Source organism: Moschus berezovskii, chromosome 4 (genome assembly GCF_049115385.1).
Source record: "Moschus berezovskii isolate FMDL1 chromosome 4, NW_MosBer_1.0, whole genome shotgun sequence".
Lineage (NCBI taxonomy): Eukaryota > Metazoa > Chordata > Mammalia > Artiodactyla > Moschidae > Moschus > Moschus berezovskii.
Window position 1 is genome coordinate 46,424,232 of NC_142463.1, and position 27,301 is coordinate 46,451,532.

At 37.3% G+C, this 27,301-nt stretch overlaps 1 protein-coding gene across 4 annotated transcripts in view; it reads left to right on the top strand.

The window, feature by feature from the left end:
- Positions 1-27,301, top strand: part of LRRC7 (leucine rich repeat containing 7) — a 503,703-nt gene that overhangs the window by 356,183 nt on the left and 120,219 nt on the right. For all 4 annotated transcript variants that reach the window (XM_055402285.2, XM_088834863.1, XM_088834861.1 and 1 more), the window contains 4 exons: positions 16,461-16,590; positions 17,561-17,676; positions 21,454-21,523; positions 23,405-23,504. In XM_055402285.2, coding sequence (XP_055258260.2) covers positions 16,461-16,590; positions 17,561-17,676; positions 21,454-21,523; positions 23,405-23,504 — 416 coding nt within the window. The remainder of the gene's footprint in view (positions 1-16,460; positions 16,591-17,560; positions 17,677-21,453; positions 21,524-23,404; positions 23,505-27,301) is intronic.

Sequence of the window (27,301 nt, forward strand, 5' to 3'; positions counted from 1 at the left end):
TTGGTTATTTTTGTTGTCAAATTTTAAGTTGTGCCTAGGAGTTCCAGCCATTCTAAGAACTGAGTGTGCAATGAAAAATAGTAATAAGCAACTTTTTGGTCATTTAAGAGCTCCAGTGCTATAAGGGCAAAGGATCTTCCATAGGAAGAGAAACTACACTAAATCTTCTTTCTGTTAGCTTTGTACTTCTCGAGAAGGGCAATGAAAGCTCAAAAATTTGAATGGATATTTTGAAAAGTCATTCCATTATAGTGTATGGTCAAAGAGAAAGACTGGAGTCAGAAAATGTAATAACTATGCAAAGCTGGATAAATCACTTCTATCCCTCTGACTGCTGAGGGATAATGCAAGAAACACTGGCTTTAGAGTCCAACAGCATGGATGTGATCCCTTGCTATGCCACTTAACTATGTGAACTTGGACAAGTTATTTAAATTCTCAGTGGCTTAGTTTCTTCATTTGTAGTTTCTGCCTATGTCTAAAATTTAATTCTTTGATCTAGATGCTTAGTTTATATAACATTAATACCTTAGATGGCAGATTCCAGTAGTCCACTTATTAGACTGCTATAATGACAAGAAGATCAATCCTGGATGTTCATTGGAGGGACTGATGCTAAAGCTGAAACTGCAAAACTTTGGCCACCTCATGCGACTAGTTGACTCACTGGAAAAGACTCTGATGCTGGGAAAGGTTGGGGGCGGGAGGAGAAGGGGACGACGGAGAATGAGATGGCTAGATGGCATCACCAACTCTGTGGACGTGACTTTGAGTGACCTCCGGGAGTTGGTGATAGACAGGAAGGCCTGGCGTGCTGTGATTCATGGGGTCGCGGAGAGTCGGACATGACTGAGCAACTGAACTGAACTGAACTGAATGACAAGAAAATAAGCATTCTGTGTACCTGAATGCTAAAAACTGTGCTTCCCTCTATTCTTTAATCATAGAAAGATACACAAAGAACTAGAAATGTACGTGAATTTGGGAGTTCTGAGAACTTGGGGGCTGGACAATAGAGTAACAGGAGATTTCCTTTTATTGAATCCCCAGTGTACTTCTTAACATGTGAAGTTATTCCAGTCAAAAACTTAGAGAGCATACACACACACACACACACACTTCATTTGATAAAACACAAATTCCTTTGCACTAATATTCAATTATTTCCATATTCTAGTGCAGACTGGTGATTCTCAATATGTGGTCCCCTGACCAACATCATCAAATCCAACTGGGAACTTGTTCAGTTCAGTTCAGTCGCTCAGTCATGTCTGACTCTTTGCGACCCCATGAATCACAGCACGCCAGGCCTCCCTGTCTATCACCAACCCCCAGAGTTCACTCAAACTCATGTCCATCGAGTCAGTGATGCCATCCAGCCGTCTCATTCTCTGTCGTCCCCTTCTCCTCCTGCTCCCAATCCTCCCAACATCAGAGTCTTTTCCAGTGAGTCAACTCGTCGCATGAGGTGGCCAAAGTATTGGAGTTTCAGCTTTAGCATCAGTCCTGCCAATGAACACCAAGGATTGATCTCCTTTAGAATGACTGGTTGGATCTCCTTGCATTCCAAGGAACTCTCAAGAGTCTTCTCCAACACCACAGTTAAAAGCATCAATTCTTCAGTGATCAGCTTTCTTCACAGTCCAACTCTCACATCCATACATGACCATGGGAAAAACCATAGCCTTGACTAGACGGACCTTGGTTGGCAAAGTAATGTCTCTGCTTTTTATTATACTATCTAGGTTGGTCATCACCTTCCTTCCAAGCAGTAAGCATCTGTTAATTTCATGCCTGCAAACAGCATCCGCAGTGATTTTGGAGCCCAAATAAATAAAGTCTGACGCTGTTTCCCTATCTATTTCCCATGAAGTGATGTGACCAGATGCCATGATCTGAGTTTTCTGAATGTTGAGCTTCAAGCCAACCTTTTCACTCTCCTCTTTCACTTTCATCAAGAGGCTTTTGAGTTCCTCTTAACTTCCTGCCATAAGGGTGGTGTCATCTGCATATCTGAGATTATTGATATTTCTCCCAGCAATCTTGATTCCAGCTTGTGCATCTTCCAGCCCAGTGTTTCTCATGATGTACTCTGCATATAAGTTAAATAAGCAGGGTGACAATATACAGCCTTGACGTACTCCTTTTCCTATTTGGAACCAGTCTGTTGTTCCATGTCCAGTTCTAACTGTTGCTTCCTGACCTGCATACAGGTTCCTCAAGAGGCAAGTCAGGTGGTCTGGTATTCCCATCTCTTTCAGAATTTTCCACAGTTTATTGTGATCCACACAGTCAAAGGCTTTGGCATTGTCAATGAAGCAAAAATAGATGTTTTTCTGGAACTCTCTTGCTTTTTCCATGATCAAGCGGATGTTGGCAATTTGATCTCTGGTGCCTCTGCCTTTTCTAAAACCTGCTTGAACATCTGGAACTTGTTAGAAGTGCAAATTCTCAGAGACAATCTCAGATCTATTGAATCAGAAACTCTGGACATCAGACCAGCAATCTGTTTGTTAACAAGATGTTCCAGGGTTTCTGATGCATGCTGAATTTTAAGAAAGTTTCATCTCCTCTTGATGAAAGTGAAAGAGGAAAGTGAAAAAGTTGGCTTGAAGCTCAACATTCAGAAAATTAAGATCATGGCATCTGGTCCCATTACTTCATGGGAAATAGATGGGAAACAGTGGAAACAGTGTCAGACTTTATTTTGGGGGGCTCCAAAATCACTGTGGATGCTGATTGCAGCCATGAAATTAAAAGACGCTTACTCCTTGGAATGAAAGTTATGACCAACCTAGATAGCATATTAAAAAGTGGAGACATTACTTTGCCAACAAAGGTCCGCCTAGTCAAGGCAATGGTTTTTCCTGTGGTCATGTATGGATGTGAGAATTGGACTGTGAAGAAAGCTGATCACCGAAGAATTGATGCTTTTGAACTGTGGTGTTGGAGAAGACTCTTGAGAGTCCTTTGGACTACAAGGAGATCCAACCAGTCATTCTAAAGGAGATCAGTCCTGGGTGTTCATTGGCAGGACTGATGCTAAAGCTGAAACTCCAATACTTTGGCCACCTCATGCGACGAGTTGACTCACTGGAAAAGACTCTGATGTTGGGAGGATTGGGAGCAGGAGGAGAGGGGACGACAGAGAATGAGATGACTGGGTGGCATCACTGACTCGATGGACATGAGTTTGAGTGAACTCTGGGGGTTGGTGATGGACAGGGAGGCCTGGCGTGCTGTGATTCATGGGGTCGCAAAGAGTCGGACATGACTGACCGACTGAACTGAACTGAAACCTTAAGAACCAATATCTGGATTCAGCTTCTTCAGCAGCTATCAGATAACTGTCTCCTCCAACCCTATGCCATTGTGACATCAGAATTACTTGAGATGCTGGTTAAAACAAAGCTCCTTTAAACAAACTTACATAATGGTTGGCTGCTTTGGCTCTGGAGCCAAACCTTTTGGGTCCAAAATCTGGCTTTTCAATGTACTATTGGGTTTATAGCCTTAGATTCCTCCTCAGTAAAACGGAAATCATAATAATGCCTACCTCATGAAATTGTGAGAATTAAATGGGAAGTACTCATGTGTTCAATAAATTCTTTTTAAAAATAAAATACAATAAGGTAAAGAGTTATTGACAAATCAAGTTGGGGTTATTTGGATTCAAAAAATATATTTACTTGTTTTGCTACTTAATTCTTCTCCTTCTATCCACCCAGACCACTGCAGCTTCCTCTAAATTCAAAGCTCAGTATACCTACTAAATGAACCAGCATTTTATAAATTTAATTCCTCAAAATAGTCATTACTTGAGATTTTAATAGGTATGACATAAAAATAAGTTTTATGGACAAATAAGTTAACACTAATGTGATATTTTTCCATTTCTTATGTTGGTCTCTTATTTATCTTTTGTATCATCATTTAACTTTTCAATTATAATATCATGCCTTCCCAGCTAGAATATGTGCTCCTTAATGGTTGATAACATGTCTTGAATATGTTTAATCCCTTCATGGGGAAATATTTACAAAACCTGGATCTAGACTGGCTTCTCCATTCATTAACTAACTGACCTTGGGCATGTCAAATCACATCTCAGAACTTTAGTTTTCTCATCTGTAAAAGGGAAGTAATAATACGTCTCTGAGGTTATTGTCAGACTTAATGTTAAATAGCCTTCAACAAATCATAATAGTCATCAACAATAATAAGCAAAAAGACATTTCTTTATTGATCCTTGCTTATGTTTATCTTTGTGAGGATGAGTAATACAATGTGAGTGAAACATCCAGTTCTTAAAAAGAAAATGTTAAATACTTCAGTTCAGTTCAGTTCAGTCACTCAGTCATGTCCGACTCTTTGTGACCCCATGAATAACAGCATGCCAGGCCTCCCTGTCCATCACCAACTCCCGGGGTTCACTCAAACTCATGTCCATCGAGTCAGTGATGCCATTCAGCCATCTCATTCTCTGTCGTCCCCTTCTCTTCCTGCCCCCAATCCCTCCCACAATCAGAGTCTTTTCCAGTGAGTCAACTCTTTATGTACAAAATATAATAATGCATTGTATATTATATACAATAATATATATAATGATGGAATAATGCATTATTCTGCTCAGACTGCCATAACAAAATAACCATACATGAGTGCTAAAACAGCAGACATTTATTACTCTAAGTTCTGAAAGCTGAGAAGTCCAAAATCAGTATGCTAGCAAGGTGCATGCATGCTGAGTCGCTTCAGTCATGTCGGACTATTTGCAAACCTATGGACTGTAGCCCACCAGGCTCCTCTGTCTATGGGATTCTCCAGGCAAGAATACTAGAGTGGGTTGTTGTGCCCTCCTCCAGGGTATTTTTCCAACCCAGGGATTGAACCCAAGTCTCTTATGTCTCCTGTATTGGCAGACAGGTTCTTTACCACTAGCGCCACTTTGGCAGCCCCGTGCTAGCAAGGTAGCATATCTTGAATCATCCCTGATACTCCACATAACAGGCATTATAAACCAATTTTATAGACGAGAACACAGGGATTGATAAGTAGATGAAGTGCACTCAACTATTAAGCGACTATGCAAGCCTGTCTCAACATTTTTCACATTCCCAAAATGGCAACCCACTCCACTGTTCTTGCTGGAGAATCCCAGGGACGGGGGAGCCTGGTGGGCTTCTGTCTATGGGGTCGCACAGAGTCGGACACGACTGAAGCGACTTAGCAGCAGCAGCAGCAGCAACATTACTTCTATTGAGTTAAAAGTGAACTAAGAAAGTGAAGCCCGAAGTCATTTACTTTTGTGTTTATTACCACCTACATAATAGAAGATTTAATGGCATCTGATGGTTTCTATTGGCCATACATGAAGTTAAAGTGAAATTATACTTTATCTAGTAATTGAGGGTTAATAATAACCTCAAATGATATCCTGAGAAGGGCAATATCTTCTCATCCAAGACTAATTCATGGAGACAGAACTAGAGAACAATGTAGTTTTAGATTTTGAGAATAGTTTTAGAAAACTAAGTCAATATTGTTGTTGTTGTTTAACATCAAGCATTACTACCTCCAATAGTGTCACTAGTACTGACATGTGGTCTAAGGCAAAATTTTACTGACACAACTCTTGCAATATGTATACATGGATTTTAGCTGTCATTGACATATTTTGTGTGTGTGTTTCACGTTATCCTTGAAATATTAGCAAAGGACTTTAAAAATGTGCGGTCCCAGGACCAGCAGCTTCTGTATTACCCAGGAGCTTGTTACAAACACAGAATCTAGGCCCCATTCCAAATCATTGCATCTGAATCTGCATTTTAACAAGTTCACCTGGGGATCCATATGCACGCAAAAGATTGGGAAGTACTGCTTTGTATTTTGTTTGTTTGGCTTTTTTGGTCACGCATGGTTCCCAAGCGTGGGATCTTGGTTCCCCAATCAGGGGTTGAACTCATACCCTTTCAGTGAAAACATGGAGTCCTAACCACTGGACCACCAGGAAATAACCTGGAAAGCACTTTTTTAAAGTATTCTATATGTCTTTGCAGCTTGTTTTTACTTTCAATGTGCACTATTATAGACAATAGAAAAAACTTATTTAAAAAGATAGGTTTTTGTCTTTTTATGCACAAATGAGAATGCAGTTTTGGTGTGCTACAGGATGATTTGATATTTGTATAGACTGCATAATGGTTACCACAAGAAGTCTAGCTAACATTTGTCACCATACATAGATATAAATCCCTGGTGGCTCAACAGTAAAGAATCTGCCTGCAATGCAGGAGCCATAAGAGGTGCAGGTTCAATCCCTGGGTCTGAAAGATCCTTCAGAGGAGAGGATGGGAACGTACTCCAGTATTCTTGCCTGAAGAATCCCATGGACAGAGGAGCCTGGCAGGTTACAGTCCATGGGGGCACAGAAGAGACATGGCTTAGCAACTAAACAGCATAATGCTATATTACCACGTCATGACTTATTTATTTTAAAACTCAAAGTTGATTCCTTTTGATCACTTTCACCCATTTTTCCCACTTGCCTAACCCCACATCTGGTAAACACCAATTTGCTCACTGTATCTATAAGCTTGGTTATTTTTTCACTTTTTTGCTTATTTTAAAATTTCACACACAAATGCAATCATACCATCTTTTTCTTTCTCTGTCATACTTATTTCACTTATTTTGGTCTATCCTTTGGACACCAGTGATAATGTGAGTAATATGGTACAACTGTACTCAGGATCCTATAATAAAATACTTTAGGTGATTTATAGCAGGACAGCCATCAATAAAGTCAGTTGGAATATTATATTTTGAGTTTGAATCCTTTAAATTTCAGAGATAATTGAAGGATGTGTGTTTTGCACCTAATAGTTTTCTTTGTAACACAAAGGTGTAAAATAATTTCAGGGTATAAATTATTAATTCAGTATAGCCCATGATCCAGTAAAAATGTTACCTTTTTACTTCAGGAAGTGCTCACTTTACATTGTAGTGAGGACTATGAAAACAACCATGCACACTGAAACTGGACAAAATAATTTTTTAATCAATGAGGAAAATTATGATAGTTTTCATGAAGGATCTTTAAACCTTTTCAAAACATCAAATACTGTTGCTGTTATAAATGTATTGGAACATGGAAAAATAATAAAACCAAAATGCATTTAATTTACCATCATTGTAAACATTAGGAGCATTAAGAATTAAAGTGGGTTTTTTGTGAAAAAACCTATCAGTATTACTTTGAACAGTTTTTGCCTTGTTTTCATTATGTGAGTCATAATTCACAGTGGACATCCTTTCTATGCATCAGTGAAATGTCATCCTCTTTTTAAGCTTGGAACAGCTTCCAAACTTCTATCCTTCATGCTTTCAACACCATGAAATATCTATAATAGAGTTTCTTTAATGTAAAGTTTATTGCCAGGGTCACTTCCTCCAGGACATCATCCTTTTCTTTACAACCACTTTCTTCCTTGATGTCAACAAGTTTTCCTTCACTAAGCTCCTCTGGCAGCAGATCTAAAGGCTCTTGAATAATGGCAAGCGGCATTCCCAAAGTCAGCTGTTTCTTCTATAATCCCACATATGTTCAGTTCAAATCCTACAGTGTTATTTGCACATTGTGCTAAAAGTTTCTGCTATACTGCATCCATATTACTTGCTGTTACTTCCTGCCATGATGCTTGTATATTTTCAATTGAATGCTTTATGTCATATTTCTTCTAAAACTCAGCCAAAGAAAATGTCTGATCTCCAGTTATAGCATCAAAACTTATTCCAAAATGTGTGTAAGATAATAGGCTTTCAAAATTGAAATAGCTACTTGGTCCACCAGTTGAATTAATGAAGTTGTTCTTGGTGATAGAAGGCAAATTGTCATATTTTCATTTAAACCCCCAAAAGAATTAGGATGACCAAGAGCATTACCCAACAGAAGTAGTGCTTTAAATGTTAAATTTGGTGCGAATAATATCTCTTCACAGCTGATTGACAAGAAGGCAACACAACTACAGGATTTACTGTCCATATGTGAACAGAATAGCAGATGCGCAGAGGCTGATCAATGATAGACTGGAAAGAGTAATGAGACTCATCACTGATCATGATGCGCGTCTGTTACTTACATTGTGATCTGAGGGCTGAAGAGTTAGCAGCAAAGCTTTTACTTCATGCAGTTATTCACAGCTAATATAGACATTCCCGAGTGTCTAGATGGTAAAGAATCTGCCTGCAATGCAGAAGAACTAAGTTTAATCCCTGGTTCAGAAAGATCTCCTGGAGGGAATGGCTACCCCACTCTAGTATTCTTGCCTGGAAAATTCCATGCCTGGAAGGCTATAGTCCATGGGCTACAGTCCACGAGCTAAACTCCATGGAGTCGCAAAGAGTCAGACACAACTAAGCAACTAACACTTTCACAACTAATATCCCATGGTAATTAGAATTTGAGCCATGTTGTTGAAAGACTAATGCTATTTAACAAATCCTGAGCATTACTTTGAAGTGTGTTAGATGAGTACAATTGTGCAGTAGTTTGAACATTCTTTGGCATTGCCTTTCTTTGGGATTGGAATGAAAACTGAAATTTTCTACTCCTGTGGACACTGCTGAGTTTTCCAAATTTGCTGGCATATTGAGTGCAGCACTTTCACAGCATCATCTTCCAGCATTTGAAATAGCTCAACTGGAATTCCATCACCTCCACTAGCTTTGTTCATAGTGATGCTTCCTAAGGCCCACTTGACTTCATATTGCAAGATGCGGGGCTCTAGGTGAATGATCACACCGTCATGGTTATCTGGGTCATGAAGATTTTTTCTGTATAGTTCTTCTGTGTATTCTTGCCACCTCTTCTTAATATCTTCTACTTCTGTTAGGTCCATACCATTGTTGTCCTTTATTGTGCCCATCTTTGCATGAAATGTTCCCTTGGTATTTCTGATTTTATCTAAAAGATCTCTAATCTTTCCCAATCTATTGTTTTCCTCTATTTCTTTGCATTGATCGCTGAGGAAGGCTTTCTTATCTCTCTTTGCTACTCTCTGGAACTCCGCACTCAGATGGGTATATCTTCCCTTTTCTCCTTTTCCTTTCACTTCTCTTCTTTTCTCAGCTATTTGTAAGGCCTCCTCAAACAACCGTTTTGCCTTTATGCATTTTTTTTTTCTTGAGGATGGTCTTGATCACTGCCTCCTGTACAGTGTCACAAACCTCTGTCCATTGTTCCTCAGGCACTCTGTTGATCAGATCTAATCCCTTGAATCTATTTGTCACTTTCACTGTATAATCATAAGGGATTTGATTTAGGTTATACCTGAATGGTCTAGTGGTTTTCCCTACTTTCTTCAATTTAAACAATGCTACAAAATTTAAAGTAATGCTCAAATTCTCCAAGCTGGCTTCAACAGTACATGAACCACCACCTTACCTGTCTCCTGAGAAATCTGTATGCGCATCAAGAAGCAACAGTCAGAACTGGACATGGAACAACAGAGTGATTCCAAATTGGGAAAAGAGTACCTCAATGCTCTATATTGTCATCCTGCTTATTTAACTAGTATGCAGAATACATCATGTGAAATTCCAGGCTGGATGAAACATAAACTGAATTAACAAATGCTTGGAGAGATATCACTAACTTCAGATACGCAGATGATACCACCCTTATGGCAGAAAGCAAAGAAGAACTAAAGAGCCTCTTGATGAAATCAGTGAAAGAGGAGAGGGAAAAGCTGACTTAAAATTCAACATCCATAAAACTAAGATCGTGGCATCTGGTCCCATCAATTCATGGCAAATAGGTGGGGAAACAATGGAAACATTGAGAGACTTTATTTTGGGGGCTCCAAAATCACTACAGATGGTGACTGCAGCCATAAAATTAAAAGACACATGCTCCTTGGAAGAAAAGTTATGGCCAACCTAGACAGCATATTAGAAAGCAGAGACATTACCTTGCCAACAATGGTCTGTCTGGTCAAAGCTATGGCTTTTCCAGTAGCCATGTATGGATGTGAGAGTTGGACCATAAAGAAAGCTGAATGCCGAAGAATTGATGCTTTTGCACTGTGGTGTTGGAGAAGACTCTTGAGAGTCCCTTAGACTGAAAGGAGATCCAACCAGTCCATCCTAAAGGAAATCAGTCCTGAATATTCATTGGAAGGACTGATGCTGAAGCTGAAGCTCCCATACTTTGGCCACCTGATGCGAAGAACTGACTCATTGGAAAAGACCCTGATTCTGGGAAAGATTGAAGCCAGAAGGAGAAGGAGACGACAGAGGATGAGATGGTTGGATGGCATCACGGACTCAAAGGACATGAGTTTGAGCAAGCTCCAGGAGTTGGTGATGGACCGGGAAGCTTGGCATGCTGCAGTCCATGGGGTCTCAAAGAGTCAGACACAGCTGAGTGACTGAACTGAACTTAGTGCAACACTTGAATAACAATTTTTAGGATTTGACTCAGCTGGAATTTCATCACCTCCACAAGCTTTGTTCATAGTGATGCTTCCTAATACCCACTTGACTTAGCACTTCAGGATATCTGGCTCTAGATGAATGATCACACCATCTTAGTTATCTGGATCATAAAGATCTTTTTTGTATTCATCTGTGTATTCTTGCCACCTCTTCTTAATATTTTCTGCCTCTGTTAGGTCCATACCATTTGTGTCCTTTATTGTGCCCACCTTTGCATGAAATGTTCCCTTGGTATCTCTGATTTTCTTGAAGAGATCTCTAGTTTTTCCCATTCTATTGTTTTCCTCTGTTTCTTTGCATTGATACTTAGGAAGGTATTCTTATCTGTACTTGCTGTTCCTTGGAACTCTGCATTCAGATGGATATATCTTTTCTTTTCTCCTTTGTCTTTTACTTCTCTTTTCTCAGCTATTTGAAAGGCCTCCTCAGACAACCATTTTTCCTTTTTGCATTTCTTTTTCTTCAGGATGGTTTTGATCACTACATCCTGTACAATATTATGAACCTCCATCCATTGATCTTTAGGCACTCTATCAGGTCTAATCCCTTGAACCTATTTGTTACTTACACCGTATAATCATAAGGGATTTTATTTGATTTAGGTCATACCTGAATGATCTAACGTGGTTTTCCCTACTTTCTTCAATAAGTCTGAATTTTGCAATAAGGAGTTCATGATCTGAGCCACAGTAAGCTCCCAGTCTTGTTTTTGCCTACTGTATAAAGCTTCTCCATCTTTGGCTGCAAAGAATATAATCAATTTGATTTTGGTATTGACCATCTGGTGATGTCCATATAGAGTCATCTCTTACGTTGTTGGAAGAGGCTGTTTGCTGTGACCAGTGCATTCTCTTGGCAAAACTCTGTTAGTGTTTGCCCTGCTTCATTTTGTACTCCAAGGTCAAACTTGCCTGTTACTCCAGGTATCTCTTGACTTCCTACTTTTGCATTCCAATCCCCTATGATGAAAAGGACATCTGTTTTGGTGTTAGTTCTAGAAAGTCATCATAGAACCATTCAACTTCAGCTTCTTCAGCATTAGTGGTTGGGGCTAGCCTTGGATTCAGTTCAGTTCAGTCGCTCAGTCATGTCCGACTCTCCGCGACCCCATGAATCACAGCACGCCAGGCCTCCCTGTCCATCACCAACTCCCGGAGTACACTCAAACTCATGTCCACAGAGTCGGTGATGCCATCCAGCCATCTCATTCTCCGTCGTCCCCTTCTCCTCCCACCCCCAACCCTTCCCAGCGTCAGAGTCTTTTCCAGTGAGTCAACTCGCCGCATGAGGTGGCCAAAGTATTGCAGTTTCAGCTTTAGCATCAGTCCTTCCAATGAACTCCCAGGATTGATCTCCTTTAGAATGGACTGGTTGGATCTCCTTGCAGTATAAGGAACTCTCAAGAGTCTTCTCCAACACCACAGTTCAAAAGCATCGATTCTTCGGCGATCAGCTTTCTTCACAGTCCAACTCTCACATCCATACATGACCACGGGAAAAACCATAGCTTTGACTAGACGGACCTTGGTTGGCAAAGTAATGTCTCTGCTTTTTAATATACTATCAAGGTTGGTCATAACTTTCCTTCCAAGGAGCAAGCGTCTTTTAATTTCATGGCTGCAATCAGCATCTGCGGTGATTTTGGAGCCCAAAAAAATAAAGTCTGACACTGTTTCCACTGTTTTTCCATCTATTTCCCATGAAGTGATGGGACCAGATGCCATGATCTTTGTTTTCTGAATGTTGAGCTTCAAGCCAACCTTTTCACTCTCCTCTTTCACTTTCATCAAGAGGCTTTTGAGTTCCTCTTCACTCTCTGCCATAAGGGTAGTGTCATCTGCATATCTGAGGTTATTGATATTTCTCCCAGCAATCTTGATTCCAGCTTGTGCTTCTTCCAGCCCAGCGTTCCTCATGATGTACTCTGCATATAAGTTAAATAAGCATTGGATTACTATGATATTAAATGGTCTGCCTTGGAAACAAACAGAGATCATTCTGTTGTTTTTGAGATTGCACCCAAGTACTGCATTTCAGACTTGTTGACTATGAGGGATGCTTTCTTCTAAGGAATTCTTGCCCACAGTAGTAGATATAATGGTCATCTGAATTAAATTCATCCCGTCCGGTCCATTTTAGTTCACTGATTCCTAAAATGTCAACGTTCACTCTTGCTATCTCCTGTTTCACCACTTCCAATTTACTTTGATTCATGGACCTAATGCTCAAAATTCTCCAAGCTATGCTTCAACAGTATGTGAACTGAGAACTTCCAAATATTCAAGCTGGATTTAGAGAAGGCAGCGGAACCAGAGATTAAATCACCAACATCTGTTGGATCATAGAAAAAGCAAGAGAATTCTAGAAAAACATCTACTTCTGCTTCATTGATTATGCTAAAGCCTTTGACTGTGTGGATCACAACAAACAAACTGTGGGAAGTTCTTCAGGAGATTGGAATACCATACCACCTTACTTGTCTCCTGAGTAATCTGTCAAGAAGCAACAGTTAGAACTGGACATGGTTCCAAATTGGAAAAGGAGCACTTCAATGCTGTCATCCTGATTGTTAACTTGTATGCAGAGTACACCATGCGAAATGCCAGACTTGATGAAACACAAGCTGGAATCAAGATTGTCAGGAGAAATATCAATAACATCAGATATGCAGATGATACCACCCTTATGGCAGAAAGCAAAGAGGAACAGAAGAGCCTCTTGATGAAAGTGAAAAAGGAGAGTGAAAAAGCTGGCTTAAAACTCAACACTCAAAAAACTAAGAATATAGCATCCAGTACCATCACTTTGTGGAAAAAAATGGGGAAACAACAGAAATGAAAGACTTTGTTTTCTCGGGCTCCAAAATCACTGCAGCTGGTGACTGCAGTCATGAAATTAAAAGACACTTGATCCTTGGAAAAAAAGCTATGACCAACCTAGACAGCATATTATAAAGCAGAGACATTACTTTGCTGACAAAGGTCCATATAGCCAAAGCTATGGTTTTTCCAGTAGTCATGTATGGATGTGAGAGTTGGACTACATAGAAAGCCAAGCACCAAAGAATTGTTGCTTTTGAACTGTGGTGTTGGAGAAGACTCTTGAGAGTCCCTTGGATTGCAAGGAGATAAACCAGTCCATCCTAAAGGAAATCAGTCCTGAATATTCATTGGTAGGACTGATGCTGAAGCTGAAGCTCCCATACTTTGGCCACCTGATGCAAAGAATTGACTCGTTAGAAAAGACTTAAAAGATTGAAGGCAGGAGGAGAAGGGGACAAAAGAGGATGAGATGGTTGGATGGCATCACCGACTCGATGTACATGAGTTTGAGCAAGCTCCAAGATTTGGTGACAGACAGGGAAGCCTGGCCTGCTACCGTCATGGGGTCTCAAACAGACAAGACTGAGCAACTGAATTGAACTTAACTCTAGAGCTATTATTCACTTACCAGTTGGCTCAGTGGTAAATAAACCAACTGCCAATGCAGGAGACACAGGAGGACTGTGTTTGATCCCTGTATCAGGTTGGGAAGATCCCTTGAAGGAGGAAATGGCAATCCATTCCAGTATTCTTGCCTGGAGAACCCCATGGATAGAGGAGCCTGGAGGCTACAGTCCATAGGGTCGCACAGAGTTGGACAGGACTGAGCATGCACACCAAAGCTATTATTCACAGCTGAATGCTGTGCTTCCGCACTTCTGGGTTCTAACCAGTTGAAGCTGTTAAGAACCATGAATCATGAGTTACCCTGATCAGGGTCAGGCTGGACTTGACTGAATTAGATTCTTCCCTTCCCATGAATAATAGGACTTGATTTACCCAATTGTACACAGATTTGTCAACTTATTCTACCCTCTCCATAATGCAAATTTTTCATTTTTAATGAGCATGATCATCATGATGCCCTGTTACCACCCCCTTGTGGCACTGACTTCCCCACCCCCTCAACCCCCAGTGCACTACTAAGTGAATTTCTTCTGAGTGTAAGCAGAGAATGTTCCCTTGCCTGGCAGTAAATAAAATCAACTTTGATTTTTGAGCTCTGATCCTTGTTTTATTTATTGATATCCAAGATCATACATCTAATAAGTGACAGAGCTGGGACACAAATCCATTCTAACTTAAAACTCAAATGCTTAATTTCTGTGTCCACTCGTTAACTAAATGATGGGAATAAATTACCTTCAAGCCAGCTAGTTCCAAGATAAAGAAAAAGGAAGAGGATTCTACAACCTTACTCCAACTACTTCTAATTCATTCTTCCCTTTACAGTGGTGAAATCATTACCCTTGAGGGTTCCTTCCTCTTACAGCAAAGCAATGATATGAATGGTCTGATGCTGGGAGGGATTGGGGGCGGGAGGAGATGGGGACGACAGAGAATGAGATGGCTGGCTGGCATCACCGACTCGATGGACATGAGTTTGAGTGAACTCTGGGAGTTGGTGATGGACAGGGTGGCCTGGCGTGCTATGATTCATGGGGTCACAAAGAGTCGGACATGACTGAGCGACTGAATTGAACTGAACTCAACTGAACAGTGTAATAATATTACTATCAAAGGAGACTTAAATATAGCTAGTGCTTACTCTGTGCCAGGCCCTCTTTCTTTCCCAGCTATCTCAAACAAAGCAATGAAATGTCTTGTTCTCTTGTGATAGCTTGAATGTGTATTCATAGGATTCCTTTGTGTAGATTTGGGGTAAAGTGGGCTAAGTTTGGAGTGGTGGGGATCTTGGCAAATTGGAGAACTGTGCTTATTTGAAGGCAGCTGCCATTACACTGGTTTCTTTACTTGTCATGGGAGAATAAAGGTCCAGTTCTAGCAGATCATCCTTATTTTTCAAAAGACACCTAAAGTCTGGGTCATTATATAGTTTCCCACTTTTTAAAATACTTTGTAAAGAAACCAATACACATCAGCAGGCTGAAATGTGCCCTGTCTGTAGCACCTGCGACTGAAAGGCAGAGGCGGAGAGGCAAGAAGATACAGTGGAGTCACACTGTCTGCATTTAGGTACTAGCTTTCCTACTTTTGTGTGGCCTTAGGCTAGTTGCTTAGCCTCTTTACGCCTCTATTTCCTTATATGTAAGAGAGGTTTAAAACAATAGATATCTGATAGAGTTTCTTTAAGGAAAATAGTTACTTCTGTCTCTAAAATGCTTAGTAAAATTCATTGCATCTAATCAGTGGTTTTGTTGTATTTTGCTCCCCTTATCTTCTCTTTCTTGTACCTGCCATCTATACCTTTTACCTGCCTGTGTACTTACATGCATTCACTCTAAGGGTATACATTATGAGCATCTGACTATAAGAGCCACCTGTGTTGTATAGAGCCTAGTGGGCTGCCGTCTATGGGGTCTCACAGAGTCGGACACGACTGAGGCGACTTAGCAGTAGCAGCAGCAGCATGTTGTATAGCAATGACACCCCCACTCCAGTACTCTTGCCTGGAAAATCCCATGGATGGAGGAGCCTGGTAGGCTGCAGTCCATGGGGTCACTGAGTCCGACACGACTGAGCGACTTCACATTCACTTTTCCCTCTCATGCATTGGAGGAGAAAATGGCAACCCACTCCAATGTTCTTGCCTGGAGAATCCCAGGGACGGGGGAGCCTGGTGGGCTGCCGTCTCTGGGGTCGCACAGAGTCGGACAAGACTGAAGTGATTTAGCAGCAGCAGGTTGTATAAAAGCAGACAAAACTTTTTGTCATTCTCAGGCTCAGTTAAATGACAAGTGAATTAAGAAAGCAGAAAAATGAACTGTATTTATTTTACCAAATTGAACCACTTATTAAGTGATATTGAACCATTTGGCTGAACTGATAAATCAACTTACATAATATTAAGCAGTCACTACATAAATAACTTTTGTTGGTGAATTTTAATATGTGGGCTTTTCAAAATTTTTTTGCCATCTGACCTTTTAGAATGTCTAACTAATGTACTTAACTTTTCAGTTTATCTTTATTAGAAGAATTTGACTGTAGCTGTAATGAACTGGAGTCTCTACCTGCTACTATTGGCTACCTTCACAGTCTTCGAACATTAGCAGTCGACGAGAACTTCCTTCCAGAATTGCCCAGAGAAGTGAGGAATAAACTTGTTTCTTTTAATTAATTTTTAATGACTCTTGGATATAAATTTTAACAGGTGCATTAGCAGTGTAGCTTCATGAGTTGAGTTGTGAATGCATATAGGAGTTATATATTTGTTAATCATTCTTTTTAAAATAACAAGGAATAAGTTCTTAAATTTGACCAAGGAAATGCATTTGACTTAAACACTGCTTGCCAAAAATTGTAAAAAAATAAGTTCACACAAACAATTTATATATTTTGCTTTTAAGAATAGTTTTTAAATAAATTTGGAGATAATTGTATTTTCATTTCTAAGTGAAAGTTTTAATGTAAATAATTTTTTAACGTATCATGTTGCATAATGTTATTTTAACTTCAGGATCCACCAAAAGGGTTCATTAGCATTAATCTTCAAACGGGACTTTCACTTATTCATGTCAAGAAAAAACTATAAAGTATATTTAAATTTAACATTTTCTATTAAATGCTTTCATAATCAAGAGCAGTAATTCATATATCATTGTCTTAGAGACAAAAGTTATAAATAAAAACAAAAGTACCATTGTAATGTGAAGTTAAACTAATTTTGCAATGGAAATGTCAATAAGACTTCATTTTTGAGTATATATGATCTTTTATAAACAATATTATTATTACTGTTTATTTGGATAGACAAAAAAAAGGATTTATGAAAACAATGAAGCTGACAAGTATTCTAATCATAAAATTTAAAGGAAAATTATTCCTTTGTAACATGTATAAGAATATGAGATATACATTGCCTTAATATCTAAAGGAGTATATTGTATAATATATTTTAAACATATTTTAAAGATACACATATTATAAAAAATTAATGCACATATTGAGTCTTAGAAGTGATAAGGAAATCTATAAATCAATCAAATCACTTTATAAATTATAAATATTAATATAGAATAGTTTACACTGTGATCCTTTACTTTTGTTATTACCTATAGATTGGAAGCTGTAAGAATGTAACGGTCATGTCTCTACGCTCCAATAAGCTGGAATTTCTTCCTGAAGAGATTGGACAGATGCAGAAACTAAGAGTCTTAAATCTGAGTGACAACAGGTATTTTTGAAACATTTCACAATCACATTCTTTTCTAAAAGCAAATTATTCCTTTTTATCAATAATTTTGGAAATTTTTTCTATGTCTTATGAAATATATAGGATGCAAATATTTATGTAAATATGCAAATATTCAATTAGAAAATAGCAGAAGTTAAACTATTTTTAAACTGATTTTTCAAAAATTATATGCCAAAACCCTCCCATATGCAGAAAGCATAATATTATGAAGACATGGGAAATAATTATAATAAAAATCTATAAAATTTGATAATAAAAATATGTACATAGGTATGTATGTATGCACATATATGTTTTCATATATACATTTATGTCTCCAGTAAATTAACTGAACTATTTGTATACTGTCCACACCACCAAAACACTGGTAAGAATAATGCCAAGAACCTAATACTAAAAAGTCATAAGGTTTGTGCATTATAGTAAGGACAACCAAATGGTTATTTAGCCATGTTCAGAACAGAATGGACAAAGAAAGAATAGGTTCTCTTCTTGTGACTGAAGTGTTACATTGCTGAACAGGCAGAAAGAAAAGGTGAAAATTCAATTCATCTTTATCTCTACCACAAATGTTCTCAAATAGGAAAGGACAAAAATCAATACTGACTAAAAATAACTGCTAAAAAGATAAAGTGGTGATGGAATTGAACAGACTACTTGAACCCTGTGTTTTCATTAAGTTTCAGTCAGACAAATGATAATAGAGAAGCTGAAACTGCAACAAAACTATCAAAGATTAACTTTTATGGAATCATGGAGAATGTTTAGAGTCTAAAGTTTCAGTGAGTGTGGGAGTTGTTATTTGTTAGTCTGTCTGAGGAAAAAAAACTAATAATGCACTTAGCTCAGTAATTGGAAAAGGAAATGGCAACCCTCTCCAGTATTCTTGCCTAGAGAATCCCATGGACAGAGGAGTCTGGGGGGCTACTGTCCATGGGGTCGTACAGAGTTGAACATGACTGAAGCAACTTTTCAGCATGCATGCATGCACTGGAAAGGGAATGGCAACCCACTCCAGTATTCTTGCCTAGAGACTCACAGGGACAGAGGAGCCTTGTGGGCTGCCGTTTATGGGATTGCACAGAGTCAGACACGACTGAAACAACTTAGCAGCAGCAGCAGCAGCTCAATAATATTTTCATGTAAACAATTAAACATTTTTTAAAAGCTTTGGAATTTTAGTTTTAAAATCAAGGTGACCAAGAAGCTTCATAACTTGCTGCAACAAGAGTAATTCATTTCAAATCAACCCATTTCTTGTTTTGACTCTTTGACAGGAAAATGAAGGAGATGCTTTAAATATTGTGCTCAACTTTCAGTAAGACATTTTTCAGAAGTTTCTAATTATATTCTTTTGAACAATATTATAAATACAGTCATAGTGATATCATAGGAAAATGGGTTCCAGTGGATTCAATCACAGTCCCCAGTGGAACCAAGTTCCATTATTGTCAAACTGGAGGAAGAGTCTTCATGATGAGCTGAAAGTTTTTCCTGAATTCTTGGTCCACTCAAATTTTATACATGAATAATTCACACAATATGGAAAATATGCTTATAAAATATTTAAGTGACCCATAGTTAGGACTACTAATGCAATTATTTATCCAACAAATATAGCATATGTGAGCTTACCATGAGACAGTACATTGCTAAAAGCTAGTGCAAAAGATACTAATAAGACATTGAGAATCTCGTAATACTAGTAATTTAAGTACTTCATCAGGTCAGAAATATAAGCTAATCTATCTCCTAATACAGTGATTGGAACATAATGTAGAACCAAACTAATATTTTTAAATTGATGAATTAATCAGTGAATTTTTTTTAAATTTTGGAGAGTATAGTTGCTTTACAGTGTTGTTCAATAAATGAATCTTAACCTGAGATTAAAATAAATATTCAGTCAAAGCTGAGGCAAAAGTTGAATATCACTATCAGAGAATAAAATGCTTGAATAAAAAATTAAATATTACATGTTATTTAGAAGTCATGATTATTCCAATTTTATATTCTCAATACAATAAATTTTAGAAGTTTTTCATTACAGTTAAGGAACAATGATTCATTTGCTATCAACTATACGATTACTCCTGTGATCAATTTACTGGACAGTTATAATACTAAATAAAGCCTCACTTTCAATGGTGGTCACAAGAAGAGGAAAAAAAAATATGGGTAACATCTTCTCTGACAGTTTCTTTCCATATCCAACTTTTATGATTTGCCTGATGATTTATCATGGATATTGTATATGATTCTGGAGAGTTATCCCCTTATGTAATTTTGGCAGAATTGATATTTTACTTTTAATTCATCTCCACATGATGTAAAAACTTCTCATAGAATCTTACTTTATAATTTCCAACTTAAACTAAATAACTAAAACTAAAATTGCTTTTATGGGCAATTTGGTTTAATATTATAAATGCCAGTATAATAATTCTATTAAAAAATAATTGTGATATAATTTGATCTCTTATTCTTTATAGTCTTATGTTTTACAAGTACCTATTAGCTCAGCAAGGTCATTATATCCTTCCTAAAGTTTCCTAGCCAGTGCACACTCTCTTGATACGTTTATAGGCTTGTCAATATCTTTTCATATTTGTTAAATTATTTAATAGTGCCTTTGGAAATAAATTAACTGCTTCCAAAATCCTTATTCATTATTGTAACATTTTCCATCTCCTTTATCAAAATATATTATTTCCTCATTTGGTTGATAGAATTCCAACATATTAAAGATTTAACAGAAATTTTCATTCCAAGTCATATCTAAAATGTTTGTCTGTATTCAAAAGTGAACATGCAGAAAGTAACAATAAATTCACTGGTATGCCTTGTTTATATTATTCACCATGCTGACTAGCTATGATGGTAATTCATGTAATAACAATATATTGATCATGCACAATTCAGGTATATCATGTTTATGTTGAAGTAGGCAATTGGTGATTTGACCCTCCACCAGCTGAAGCCAAAGCTTAATATATAATTTTGATTGAAGAAAATTTCACATACCTTAAAATGCTATTTTTAAAGATTGCCTCTTTGAATAGCTATTACACGATATATACAGGGTAGAAAAACAAAAGGACACACTTTCAGGAATCAATATAAAATTCTGAGCTGTAAATTCATTTAGTAATAAGATGGAAATGGCTCTTGCCCTCATAGACTCTACAGTTTTAGACAATAACTGTTAAAAAAAAATAACTACAAAAATAAATATTGTAGATAATTTCAAACTGAGATATGTCCATGAAGTAAAAGTGCTTTGAGACTAGATTGGGAAAAGAAATTTAAGTAAGGAGTCAAGGAAAGGTTCTTGCAGAAACTGGCATTTCAGCTGAAAGCTAGAGAATCTGTGGAATTTTAGTTAAGTGAAGTATGGAAGAAAGAGTATTCCAGGCAGAGAAAGCAGCTTGGCTATTTCTGGGAGTAGGCTGATTGAAGGCCAGTGGCACTGACAGGACTGTTAAGAAAAGAGTAGCAAAGAAGCTGTGGAGAGGTTTGAGGGGACCAGATCTTAGAGGGTCTGACGAGGCATGGTAACAATTTTGGGTTTTATCCTATCATTTGAAGAATTGTAGAGTCAAGATTTTCACTTTTAAATGATTCCTCAGGCTACTCAGTGGAGAAAGAACTGAAGAGAAGAATGAAATAAATAAGTTGTAGTATTTTTAATAGCTCTTCATTAAATGATCTTTATCCATCTTCACCCATGCTATTAGAAATATCTTGTTTTTGCAGATTGAAAAATTTACCATTCTCATTTACCAAACTGAAGGAGCTTGCGGCTTTGTGGCTTTCTGACAATCAGGTAAAATTTTTTATTACCTGATTTATTTTGTTTATTAAAATGAACTATAATTGAAATGTTGAATTACTAATTTATTCTCAATAGATACCTTTGACAATTACTACAAAATATAGATTCTTTATCCCCTGGAGGAGAGATTTTTATAAGGGTAGCAACTCAAATAAATATTCCATTGCTATGGACAAACAGTGCTATAATTCTCATCCCTTTAAAATACTTCAATTTAGTATCTACTTCTTTCTCAGAAATCTAATACACAAAATGATCATTCTTCTAGGTGATACATACATGTCCTTAGAGGATGTACTATAATTATACCTCTGAAGGTAAAGAATAAGAAATCATTACTACAATCCCCATAAGAGGGAGTTACTATCCTCCATGTTCCTTTTTTTCCATGCTTTTAATTATAATCAACTTAATTCTAAAAATATATTCAAAAATATTGTGATACCTTTTGTTGCTCTTATCAGTATTTTCTGTGAAATTGCTATGATATTAATTCTTACACTTATGAAATTAGATTATAATTGAATCGGTAATTGAGTGTTAATGAATAATTGTATTAACTGGAAAATAAAAATAGTGGAAGGCATCTGATCTGCCACCACAAAAACTAGTGATAGACCATTTTGAAATACTTTGTTTTCTTTTGGCTTTTTTCTTGTAATCTTAAAATTTTAAAATATCCTACCCCAAAATATAAATTACCAAATGAAAACAAATCATCTTGGATTTAGTTTGTTATGATTATTTTCTGAGCATAAAGCAGCGTTACCTGTAAATGAATTGTTCAGACATAAGTATTGGGCAATTTTTGTAAAAAATTAAACCTCTGCGAAATGTTATGTGTGAGAATAATGTTTATATTCCTACAGTCATTATGGCACTTTCTGCCATCTACTAAGTAAAAAATTAGATTGTCATTCAAATCCAAGTCATCAATGAACTATAGATTTTTCAAATCATCAGTATACTGTTATAAAATAATTTCTGGAATCAATACAAACAATGCTAATGAAACAGTCTTTTCTACAGTCTTACACTGTAAAAAAGAAATCCCATAATATCAGGATTTATTATTCTTGTGGAAGAATGAACAGAACAGTAACTGCATCATTTAACTTTTATTTAGAACAGTGATTTAATGTGTTTCTGACTCAGTTTCATGAGACAAGTTGGCATCCTAAATTGCCATTGTACTTCACTCTTATTAATAAATGTCATGAAATAAGTGTAAACTATGATCATTCTCAGTGTTTATATATTGTATTTAAAATCAAAGTTCTACAAACCTTCAAAAATTGTATTTCTGAAATAAAATTAATATAAAGAATTAAATATTATTATCCATAGGTAAATTCTTTGTGATATATCAGATACAGGGACAGTTGCTTATGTATATGTAGACTCTGGTTACAAAAATCTCTTAAAAGTAAATGCTTACATTTTAACTTAATTGAATTCATAGATAATCTTGTATAGTATGAACTTTTTAAGGCAACAGTTTATGCCTTTTTATAGGCAACAGTTAATGAACATATAGAACTATACCAAAGTTTACTTAGTTGAAACAGTTTAACACATTTTGGTCTCTTCAAGGTAAAAACAGGCATTATTCAATAAAGATGAATAGGTTTTGAAAAAAGAATATAGTAAAGAAAAAGAAAATCTCCCTATGAAACCCTTATAATTTCAAAATATTCCTCTACAGTAGTCTTATTTTATCTTATATTTTATTTTTTTGTTATTTTTTCCTTACTTTTCTTTTAATTGTTCATTCAACACAGTGAGGCCAGACTGTTGACCTTTATCATATATAAAAGAAATATTCTTTATATTTCTAATATTATTAATCTAATTTATATCCTTTGCTTCCAGTCCAAAGCCCTTATCCCTTTACAAACTGAAGCCCATCCAGAAACAAAGCAAAGAGTATTGACTAACTACATGTTTCCCCAGCAACCTCGTGGTGATGAAGGTAAACATTTAGTAGAAATTTCTCCTATACTTGTATGATTATGGATAAAAGGGATTAATTTTATTCCAACTCTGGCCAATACTAGCACATGGGCATGCCACATAAATCATGTGGGAGCTAATTCCAATCACAAATCTTATCTTCCATACTATAATATTTTATTAATAAGTGAAATTTCAAAAACATAACTCTTCCTCTTTAAATTTATCTTGAAAATAACATTGACTTTAAGGAGCAATATCTTATCTTTGTGAATTGAAAGGCACAAGACCTCTTAACTAAACATTCAGTTCAGTCACTCAGTCATGTTAGACTATTTGTGGCCCCTGGACTGCAGCACCCCAGGCCTACCTGTCCATCGAAACTCCCGGAGTTTACTCAAATTCATGTCAATTGAGTCGGTGATGCCATCCAACCATCTCATCCTCTGTTGTCCCCTTCTCCTTTTGCCTTCAATCTTTCCCAGCATCAGGGTCTTTTCCAATGAGTCAGTTATTCACATCAGGTAGCCAAAGTATGGGAGCTTCAGCTACAGCATCAGTCCTTCCAATGAATCTTCAGGACTGATTTCCTTTAGGATGGACTGGTTGGATCTCCTTGCAGTCCAAGGGACTCTCAAGAGTCTTCGCAACACCACAGTTCAAAAGCATTAATACTTTGGCACTCAGCTTTCTTTATAGTCCAACTGTCACATCCATACATGGCTACTGTAGCTTTGACTAGTCGGACCTTTGTTGGCAAAGTAATGTCTCTGCTTTTTAATATGGAACCTAGGTTGGTCATAACTTTTCTTCCAAGGAGTAAGCGTCTTTTAATTTCATGGCAGCAGTCACCATATGCAGTGACTTTGGAGCCCCCAAAAATAAAGTCTGTCACTGCTTCCACTGTTTCCCCATCTATTGCCATGATGTGATGGGACCAGATGCCATGATATTAGTTTTCTGAATGTTGAGTTTTAAGCCAACTTTTTCACTCTCCTCTTTCACTTTCATCAAGAGGCTCTTTTGTTCTTCACTTTCTGCCATAAGGGTGGTGTCATCTGCATATCTGAGGCTACTGATATTTCTCCTGGCAATCTTGATTCCAGCTTGTGCTTCTTCCAGCCCAGAGTTTCTCATGATGTACTCTGCATATAAGTTAAATAAGTAGGGTGACAATATACAGCTTGATGTGCTGCTTTTCCTATTTGGAACCAGTCTGTTATTCCATGTCCACTTCTAACTGTTGCTTCCTGACCTGCATACAGATTTCTCAGAAGGCAGGTCAGGTGGTCTGGTATTCCCATCTCTCTCAGAATTTTCCACAGTTTGTTGTGATCCACACAGTCAAAGTCTCTAGACATAGTCAATAAAGCAGAAATCGATGTTTTTCTGGAATTCTCTTGCTTTTTTGATGATCCAACGGATGTTGGCAATTTAATTTCTGGTTCATCTGCCTTTTCTAAAACCAGCTTGAATATCTGGAAGTTAATAGTTCACATACTATTCAAGCCTGGCTTGGAAAATTTTGAGCATTACTTTGCTAGCATATGAGATAAGTGCAATTCTGTGGCAGTTTTAGCATTCTTTGGCATTGCCTTTCTTTGAGATTGGAATGAAAACTGACCTTTTCCAGTCCTGTGGTCACAGTTGTTTTCCAAATTTGATGGCATTTTCACAGCATCATCTTTCAAGATTTGAAATAGCTCAACTGGAATTCCATCACCTCCACTAGCTTTGTTCATAGTGATGCTTCCTAAGGCCCTCTTGACTTTGCATTCCAGGATGTCTGGCTTAGGAGAGTGATCATACCATCATGATTATCTGGGTCATGAAGATCTTTTTTGTATACTTCTTCTGTGTATTCTTGCCACCTCTTCTTAATATCTTCTGCTTCTGTTAGGTCCATACCACTCTGTCCTTTAATGAGCCCATCTTTGCATGAAATGTTCCTGATAGACAGAGTGCCTGGTAGACAGTGTCTGTCTTGAATCTATTTGTCACTTCCACTGTATAATCGTAAGGGATTTGACTTAAGTCATACCTGAGTGGTCTAGTGGTTTTCCCTACTTTCTTCAATTGACATCTGAATTTTGCAATAAGGAGTTCATGATCTGATCCATAGTCAGCTCCCAGTCTTGTCTTTGCTGACTATAGAACTTCTCCATTGTTGGCTGCAAAGAATATAATCAATCTGATTTCGGTGTTGACCATCTGGTGATGTCCATGTGTAGTCTTCTCTTGTGTTGTTGCAAAAGGATTTTTGCTGTGACCAGTGCATTCTCTTGGCAAAACTCTGTTAGTGTTTACCCTGCTTCATTTTGTACTCCAAGGCCAAACTTGCCTGTTACTCCAGGTATCTCTTGACTTCCTACTTTTGCATTCCAGTCCCCTATGATGAAAAGGACATCTTTTTTGGGTGTTAGTTCTAAAAGGTCTTGTAGGTCTTCATAGAACCATTCAACTTCAGCTTCTTCAGCATTACTGGTTGGGGCATAGACGTGGATTACTGTGATATTGAATGGTTTGCCTTGGAAACGAACAGAGATCATTCTGCTGTTTTTGAAACTGCATTTTGGACTCTTCCAAACTTCATTTTGGACTCTTTTGTTGACTATGATGGCTACTCTATTTCTTCTAAGGGATTCTTGCCCACAGTAGTAGATATAATGGTAATCTGAGTTAAATTCACCCATTCCAGTCCATTTTAGTTCACTGATTCCTAAAATGTTAATGTTCACTCTTGCCATCTCCTGTTTGACACTTCCAATTTGCCTTGATTCTTGGACCTAATGTTGAAAGAGCAAACTCACTTTAATCTAGCCAAGGGTTAAATCCACCCAACCCATTTAAAAGATCAATTTTTTAAAGAAATTATTTGCTCATGCAGTTCTTATTTACAGAATAATTACAATAAATGTTGTTAGGCTTTTTTATTTTCTTTTTTTTTTACTTAAATAGGAAAATGAATCATTTGTGGATATTTTTCTTCAAATTCTGATCTACAGAAGTAGGAAAATGAAAGCTTGTTTCATATATATTTTTCAGGCTTCAGTAAAAGTGATCTTTTAGAATTTATGGAAGAAAATCCACTATGTTTACATAGGTTATAAGAAGAATCTTAAGTAAAGATTATGTTTTATTCATGCAATTTTACTTGTATTTCTTTTTTAATATCCCAAGATTAACAGAATATTTCATTTTGAAAGGATATAGGAGAAAATGAAAAGTGTCTCATATTTGCCAGTTATTTCTGAGATCTAGCCTCAAAAGATTAAATCCCTAATTTGTTCCAGGGAGTGAGGCAGACCTAGTTAGGTAAGATGAGATGTTAAGAAATTAGCCTAATTTGTTTTGTTTTCCTTTGAGGAGAGTAGAGCTGGTAACAAAAAAGTTTTCTTGAACTTCAAGCAAGTCACTTTTTTCACTTTTCATGCAAAAAACCAACTTTCAGAACTCCTTGCAATAAAGTTTTATATATAATAAAGTTCATGCATCGGGAAAGAATTTAGCCTAAACTAAGTGCTTTTATTGGACGTGAATTTGAGCAAACTCTGGGAGACACTGGAGGACAGAGCGTGATGTGCTATAGGGCAAGGGGTCACAAAGAGTAGGATATGACTTAGCAACTGAACAAAAGTGCTTTTATTGCCTTTTAATATGATCTTCACAATGATGTTGCAAAGAAGATATTACCATTAACCAGCATGTAAATTAGAAGCAGGCGATGGCACCCCACTCTAGTACTCTTACCTGGTAAATCCCATGGACAGAGGAGCCTGGTAGGCTGCAGTCCATGGAGTCGCGAAGAGTCGGACA